General features: G+C 23.9%; 1 protein-coding gene across 1 annotated transcript; it reads left to right on the plus strand.

Moving 5' to 3' along the window:
* Nucleotides 1-368: 368 nt before the first annotated feature.
* Nucleotides 369-3,491, plus strand: GO595_005636 (uncharacterized protein; the record flags this gene model as incomplete). The annotated part of the gene is made up of 1 exon (XM_067918901.1): nucleotides 369-3,491. One exon carries the CDS (start codon nucleotides 369-371, stop codon nucleotides 3,489-3,491), a length of 3,123 nt encoding a protein of 1,040 aa, XP_067774268.1.
* Between the last annotated feature and the right edge of the window lie 5,574 nt (nucleotides 3,492-9,065).

Below are 9,065 nucleotides of genomic sequence, written 5' to 3' on the forward strand. Positions count from 1 at the left end.
CATAATAAATTTTCTGTTGCAATTGTAAGTATTAGAGAATGTTATACTTTTTTGTAGGGATTCCAATTGATGGATCAATTGAAGACAAAATTCCTTCAAAGCATTAAGACTTGGAAGTATACTTGATTTGGAAAATGGTTTCCTTAACTGCTCATTTTAGATCATGTACACAAAAAACGACTGAGTGAGGTTTAAAATTTCGGAGTCGGTCTCTATGATTTGTAAGTTTTTGGGTTTGTTTCAAAAAAATAAAAAACTTTTTCGCCACTTTTTATTTTTTCAATGCCTATACAATAATTCACATCTTTATCTAAAAGTAACGAATACTATTGGCGAGAACGTTATGAAATCAACCGTCAAATTACATAATGCTTCTTCTTGTTTTGATTGGAATCAGAGCTGAATATGATTATTGCATTATCCCAGATGACTTTGAGGGTCAGTGCCCAACTGGTTCTAAAAAAATCAATTCAATATCTTTAATTAATGAATCAGAAATTCAAAGCGAAACAATTTCATTATATATAATCAATAATGAATCAACATCCTATGAAATAAACTTCCGTTTATTTGAAAAAACTTCATTTGATATCAAAGGAATTGGAAGTTCATTTCTCAAAATTTTAGATATCAAAGAAAACATGACCTTAAATTTCGAAGAAATTATACTTGAATCAAGTGTTACAAATTGGGATCTTAGGTATCTTACATTTCGTCAAGTTCATCTTCCCTCTCATGATATTTCTTTAAAATGCGATACTTTAGATAGTGACTTCAGTTCTATATCCAATCTTAGCTCCATTCTTATATCCGACAGTATTTTTTATTTAACAAATGAATCATTTTATCCAACTTCCGATATCCATATCAATTTAACCAACACCACCAAAACCTATTATATTTATGGGTTTGCACATGACACCAATCTTTGTTTTGGTCCTATATCAGACACATTAACATTTCCAAATATCCCATACACGATTACAATATTCAAGACGCCAACTCGCGATAACAGAGTTGGTTTATTCCTCACTAATCCAGTTGGCCATGTTAATGTCAGTGATCCCAGCACGTATTTCATCAGCCTAATTCCATATTTGACCGTTTACATGTATGAAAACAGTGAATTCACAATCCCTAATTACATTACACCAATCACTCGTGAAATGTTTTATTTTATTATCGAAGGCAATAGTACGCTTAATGTTAATGAGAATGGTCAATATAGTACAATCGAAGTTAGTGAAGCAACATTAAACATAAATTTAGTTTCGTTAAATTCACGAATTCGAACATTTTCATCCATCTTTAATAGTTATATTTATGTTTACACGACATTACAAACAACTTCGAAGTTATCATTATCAATTGACACTTCATTTATCTCTGCTGCAAAGCCACGTTTCGAAATGGAATGCCAAAACGAAAACATTTCAATCACATTTACTGAAATTGGATTTGATGCTGATGAAGAAAACACCGAAATATTATTCTCAGGCAAAGCTAATTATATAATCACTAACACAATCGAATTATATTCTGGTTTCGTACATTTTCATAATTTACATTTCGGAAGAATGTTCCAATTAGATTTCGTATTTACACTTGATATTATGGGATCAATTCGTGTCGACAAAACAAGTTTCATATCACAATACCCAAAAATTGAAATAATCACAAGTTACTTCGATGACTACATTCCAAGTGATGAACTTGTGGAACCGTTTTTGACGAAGCCGTTTAACATACTTGACTTAAACGGTTACAAGGGTAATATTGAATTCAATATACATTACCCTCAGTTTGCGAACGTTTACGGGTTTTGTATCGACTTATCGTTGATGAATACAACGTACGATAAGGAAAGTGGCATAGTTTCATTCAAAATGATTGATTACCCATCTATAGTAGAGACGAAAATTCTGTATGGTGATTATCATACAAAAGATGGTTATAAGTTATTTAATGAGAATAATTTCACAAATTGGAAAAATAGATTTAGAGATTTCACAAAGAAATTATTTGTTCATTTGGACAAATCAATGAATAATAATTTGTTCTTTGATTTAAACGAGAAGAAAGGTGATGACTTTGTTGTCGTAGCTAGTAGTTATAATAATTATCAATTAAATATTGATGCTGAGGATTTGGGCAACAAGAATTCTTTGTTTGACATCGAATTAAATAATGTTGTGCTTCAAATCAAAAACGAAAAAGTTGGAATCAAACCAAATATCAAAAAAGTGGCACTATACAACAACTCAATAATACACAAAAGTGTCGCAGAAAAAGTCGATTTCAGTAATGTGAATATTGAATTGGATATTGACTCCCTTCAGAATTTTGAACTCGCGAATTCAATGAACACCGATTTGATTTTAATAGATTTACATAGCAATACAACAAAAATTGAATTCAATTCAAATAATTGGGTGGTTTATGATGATGGTGTTAAAAAGGCTCAAATCTCAAATATAAATAATTATAATTTACAAAAAGCTTCAGCACTGGAAATACTATGCCATGGAAATACTTATAATAATGTTGATATTGATGCTTTAGGTTCATATTTTAATTTGAAAATTTCTGGTGACTGGAGTAAATATGATAAACAAGCAGTAACAATGGAAAACAAAAACATGAAGACATTTGATATTGACTTATATGGTAATATTGTTCCAATTTCATTAAATAATAATTACAAAGGTCTTAACATTAATTTAAGGCAACAAAAAGAAGGTATCACTGAGGTCTATTTCCCAAGTAACTTAAGCTTCTTTGATGGCAGTACTTCATTTTATATATCGAATACAAGCTATCCAATTACAAATGTTTATTTTGACAACATTTCCATCAACGCCACCAAAAGTGATGTTGGCCATGATGAGTTCAATTTCATGGGCTCGAACTATTCTGTCAAAAGAATTGAAATTGATTCTGGATCAACAGCATTAATCACCAACATCAATGTCACTGAAAGCGTTGTGTTGAAATCTAACTCTTTTGGTGTCTTTTTGTTTTCAGATTTTCATAATACTTCTGTAACAATATATTTCAGCCAAGAAGGAGTTGGAAGTATGTATTTCGAAAATGAATCCTCATTACCTCAATCCTTTGACATTTATGGTGAGTCATATAAAACTAGTTCTGATTTGCCGTTTGTTTTTGGCTTCAGCAAAGCAACTTGCAGTGAAATTCTAAAAGTGTCAACTCTGCACAACGATAGAGTACTTGTTGACAACGTTACGAAAAGTGTCAAGCTTGAATGTAGCACAGGAAGTCTCTATTTGGTTGTTATAGATGACAAAAAGAAAGAAGGGATATCAAACGTAACACTTATTTTGATCATTGTTTTTTCTTTAATTGCAGTGATGTTAATAGCTATTGCAATATCATATAGATTTGCAAAGAAGAAAAGATTTTTAAGAGAATTTTCGGATCGCGAAATGAAATCAGCTTCTCTACTGGAAGCAACATCATTCACTAATTGAAGTATTAGTAAACAAATTTGTAAGATTTCAAATGCATTTTGTGATTTTAATTTTTTTAAGTGCTTTTTTGTTATCGGGTTAAATCAATATAACAATTTTTGAAAAAATTGTTTTGCAATATGTAATAATATTATAATAGAATCGTTATAAAAAAGAAAATCCAACAAATTCCTAAAAAAAAACACCAAATACTTTTTCATTATTGGTATGAGAAACAAGATAATACTGATATATATATATATATATATATATAATTTGAATATTCATGCATTAAGTGTGGAAATTTTGAATTATTTTCTTTTTTGGAATAAAAAAATGAACATTGATTTATTATATTTAAAATTTGTTTTATAGATATTTAATTACAAAATAATATTTAATAATTATTTAAATTACTCAAAACAGCATTAATGTTTGCATCTGAATATAGTGTTCCGGAAATTATTAAATTACTTCTTGAGCAAAAAAAAATTATAGTTAATGTTAAAAAAAATAGCTGTCAACCAAATAAACGGTCGTTTTAAAACAAAAAATTAATTTTTTTCATTTTCATCTGAATTAAATTTAAAGAAATTAAGAAAAGAAAATTATATATATCAAAATCAATAAAATTAATTTGATCAAATTTTGCCACATTATTTTTTTATGATCAATATCGAAAATTTCAAAATGCTTTTTTGGACTTTCGAATTAAGAACAAAAGTTCAAATTCAAAATATAAATAGAACTAATAATAGTCAATATAAATTTTTTTCAATTTTTTTTAATCTTCATTTTGTTTTTAAGTTATACAAGATTTTCTCTATCTAATGACCAGAGCAAAAATTCAAAAATCTGTTTTGCAAATTTTCATAATTTATTTGTTATGTAAATAGGATAATTCTTGAAGCAATTTATTCATTATTGGATGCTCTGGACAAAGAAGAATGAATAACTTTTTGAATACATTGCGGTTACAAATCCATCAAGATTTGAATGAGTAGTCAAATTTAAATACTTTACAAAGAAAATTTGAGAGCAAAATGTCTATATTGAAGAAGATAGTAGAAATATATATTATTATATTGACGAAGATATTAGAAATCTATCATTACGATGTAAAAAATTAAATAGTTAGTGCTATATAATTTAATCAAGGAGATTATATGACATTATATGCTCCAATTGCAATAGTACATATCTGATAAGAGTGAGATTTCTATCGTTTAATTTTGGGGTGGCCGAACCGTCTCTCATAAACATTTTTTCACTTATCCGGTTACAATAATAAGATAAATGGGAAATAGTCAAACGCAAATCAAAGAAGAAAATATAGATCCGATAGGAATGTTACAACAAATAGAAAATTATATCTTTAAAATGAACGAAAATAATATTCCAGAAACAGTTGAATCAACATTATTTATTAAAACTCGCCAATATCCATATTCATTTAAGCTTATAATTTGTCAATTACTTTATTCGTATTTTTTAATGGGAAATGAAAATATTCAATTAATTTTCGAATATATAAAATTATTTAAAATGAAAGAAGAAGAATTATATAATCAAAAAAAAGATACAAATAATGAAACGAAAGAAGATAATATCATTAATATTTTTACAGATTTTCTTTTTAATAATAAAACACAAGAATCGAATTATATTCTCGAAAGATTAACTGAAAATAAAATAATTGAAGAAAATAAGATCAGATATATAAACTCATTGTTATTTATTCATTATAAAAGAAAAAACGAAATTAATGATATAAAGTCTGATTTTCTAAAATCAATTTTAGATAATTACAAAGAGCTTTCGAGGAATGATTTTGAACTTCATAAGCAATATGTTAAAGAAGGACATAATCCAAATGAAATAGCAAAAATAATTCGAAATGATGAAGTAGAAAAACTTCAAGAAATATCATCACAAACAAATTTTGATTTTAATCAAAAAATTAAACCATCACTTTATGAAATATGTTCATTTATAAATGAAGAAAATGTTTCATTAATTGATTATGCAGCATTTTTTGGATCAGTTAAATGTTTTAAATATTTACTTATGAATGGTGCAAATGTAGAAAACGCAGGTAAATATGCAGTTGCAAGTGAGAATGAAGAAATTATTCATTTATGTGAACAAAATCATTCTTCATTTGAAGATGCATATGAAACAGCAATTATGTTTCATCGAAATGATATCTTTAAATACATTTATGAAAATAAATCAGAAAATATTATGCATACTGATTTATTAATTGAATGTGTTTTTTATTCTAATTATGAAATACTTTCATTACTAATCGATAAAGAAAATAAAAATTTTTATGAACTTATCAAAACTTCGATTAAAACTGGAAATATATTTTTATTTAAATATTTTGTAAATAATAATATAGATAAAATCCCTAAAAATGTTTTAAGTTTTATTTTAATTTCAAGAAATAAAGAACTTTTTAAAGATATTCTTAAAAATAAATTTATATTGATTAAAAGTAATGATGATATTTAATTAATTTATATATAGTTTTATATTAATAATTTAATGTATCAAAAATTTAATTAACGTTTTATTTAATTATTTTATTTACAAATTATAAATAATTTTAATTTTAGTTCTACAGAAATGTATAAGTTCTTATTTAAGCAAAATACAATCGAAATTAATGCTAAAGATATTTCTAAATTTTATATAATATTGATATTAATAATTTTATATTTCAAAATAATATTTGGAAATTATTTAAATTATTTTATACAGCACTTATGGTAGCATCTTCAAAAGGTTATACTAAGATAGTTAAATTACTTCTTGAACAAGAAGGAATTGATATTAATGCTAAAGGTATTTATTTGTTTTATTTGATATTTATTTTAATATTTTTATATTTCAATATAATATTTGGAAATTATTTAAAATATTTAATACAGCACTTATATTTGCATCTGCAAATGGTAATACAGAAATAGTTAAATTACTTCTTGAAAAAGAAGGAATTGATATTAATGCTAAAAATATTTATTTGTTTTATTTGATATTTATTTTAATATTTTTATATTTCAATATAATATTTGGAAATTATTTAAAATATTTAATACAGCACTTATGAAAGCATCTTTTAATGGTCATATAGAAATAGTTCAATTACTTCTTGAAAAAGAAGGAATTGATATTAATGCTAAAAATATTTATTTGTTTTATTTGATATTTATTTTAATAATTTGATATAATAAAATAATATTTGGAAATTATTTAAATTATTTAATACGGCACTTATATTTGCATCTGAATATGACTATACAGAAATAGTTAAATTACTTCTTGAACAAGAAGGAATTAATATTAATGCTAAAGATATTTATTTGTTTTATTTAATATTTATTTTAATAATTTTCTATTTCAAAATAATATTTGGAAATTATTTAAATTATTTTATACAGCACTTATGGTAGCATCTTCAAAAGGTTATACTAAGATAGTTAAATTACTTCTTGAACAAGAAGGAATTGATATTAATGCTAAAAATATTTATTTGTTTTATTTGATATTTATTTTAATATTTTTATATTTCAATATAATATTTGGAAATTATTTAAATTATTTAATACAGCTCTTATGAAAGCATCTGAAAAAGGTTATATAGATATAGTAAAATTACTTTTTGAACAAGAAGGAATTGATATTAATGCTAAAAATCCTTGTTTATGTTATTTATTTTTTATTTAAATAATTAGGAATTTCAAAATAATATTTGGAAATTATATTAAATAATTAGAACAGCACTTATATATGCTTCTACATACCATAAAACAGAAATAGTTAAATTACTACTTGAACAAGAAGGAATTGATCTTAATGCTAAATGTATTTATTCTTTTTGTTTAGAATTTATAATGACATTTTGATATTTCAAAGCAATATTTGGAAATTATTTAAATTATATACAGCACTTGTAATAGCATCTTATTATGATTATACTGACATAGTTAAATTACTACTTAAACAAGAAGGAATTGATATTAATATTAGAGATATATATTTGTTTTATTTAATCTTTATTTTAATAATTTTTTATTTCAAAATAATGTTTGGAATTTATTAAAAATATTTAAAACAGCACTTATGTATGCAACTATAAATGGTTATATAGAAACATTTAAATTACTTCTTGAACAAGAAGGAATTGATATTAATATTAAAAATATCCAATTACTAAATAAATTATTTCTTATATAATTTTGATATAGTTTCATTAAATTTGGAATTAAATTTCAATAATTGAAACATCACTTACATTGGCTTCAAAAAATGGACATATAGAAATAGTTAAATTACTTCTTGAACAAAATGGAATTGATATTAATCCTCAAGATATTAAATTGAATAATAACGAATATCAAAAAATATTTTTATGATTTTATTAAATATTATATGAATAAATTATATAATCAAAACACCACTTATATGGGCATCAGAGAGAGGTTTTATAGAAATAGTTAAAGTTTTACTTAAACAAAAAAGAATTAATATTAACATGAAAGATATTTCAATACATCAAGTAATGACTTAATTAATCATTTTGTAATTGAAAATAATATTTGGAGATTATTTATATTTTATAATACAGCACTAATTTGGGCATCTATTAATGGAAATGTAAAAATAGTTAAAATATTACTTAAACAAAAAAACATTGATATTAATGCTAAAAATTTATATATTTTTCAAATAATATTTATATAAATTATTTTGGATTTCGCTATAATATTTGGAATTTATTTATATTTACTAAAACAGCACTTATAAAAGCCATTGAAAATGCAAGAATAAAAGTTATTAAATTACTATTAAAAAAAGATAATCTTGATATAAATATAAGTGATATTAAAATATTTCATTTTTATTTGCTCTTAAATAATTAAAATCATATAATTTAATTTGGAATTTATTACGCTTAAATGAAACAATTTTCACACATGCATTAAAAAAGGGTAATAATGAAATCATAAATTTACTAGAAAAATATAAATAAAAAATTTATATAATCTGTTTTTCCTAAAATTCAAAATATTAATCATCTTTGTACATAAACATGCAATAATTGAAATAGATATGAAACACATGATTTAGCTAATAGCTAACATATACAAGATAAGGTTGATTATCCAAATTTATCGTTTATTAAACACGACATGATGAATACTATCACAAAGTGAATAATTGATTTAGTTTAGTTAACTATTTTTTGTTTCAATATTCTGTTTATTGGAAATTCCTTGGAAAATTTGATACAGCACTTATGATTGTAATTAAAATAACATGATATTTTAATGCATTTAATTCTCTGGCAAAGGTAAATGATTAAATAAACAACTAATTAAATATAAACGCAAAATGAATTTGAAAATTTTAAAAAGAAATAAAGAATTTAAAATCGATTTCCAAACTCTCCTTAAGATTTTTCCATTCTTTTACGCTTTGCGATTCTAACAAATGAGAAAAAAATGTATCAAAACAATTTATTTTTATTTATTAACAAAGCCAATCCTTATAACTTCTATAACTTATCTCCTCTTAACTTCCGGCTCC

The sequence above is a fragment of the Histomonas meleagridis genome (assembly GCF_020186115.1).
Source record: "Histomonas meleagridis strain 2922-C6/04-10x chromosome Unknown contig_36, whole genome shotgun sequence".
NCBI lineage: Eukaryota > Parabasalia > Tritrichomonadida > Dientamoebidae > Histomonas > Histomonas meleagridis.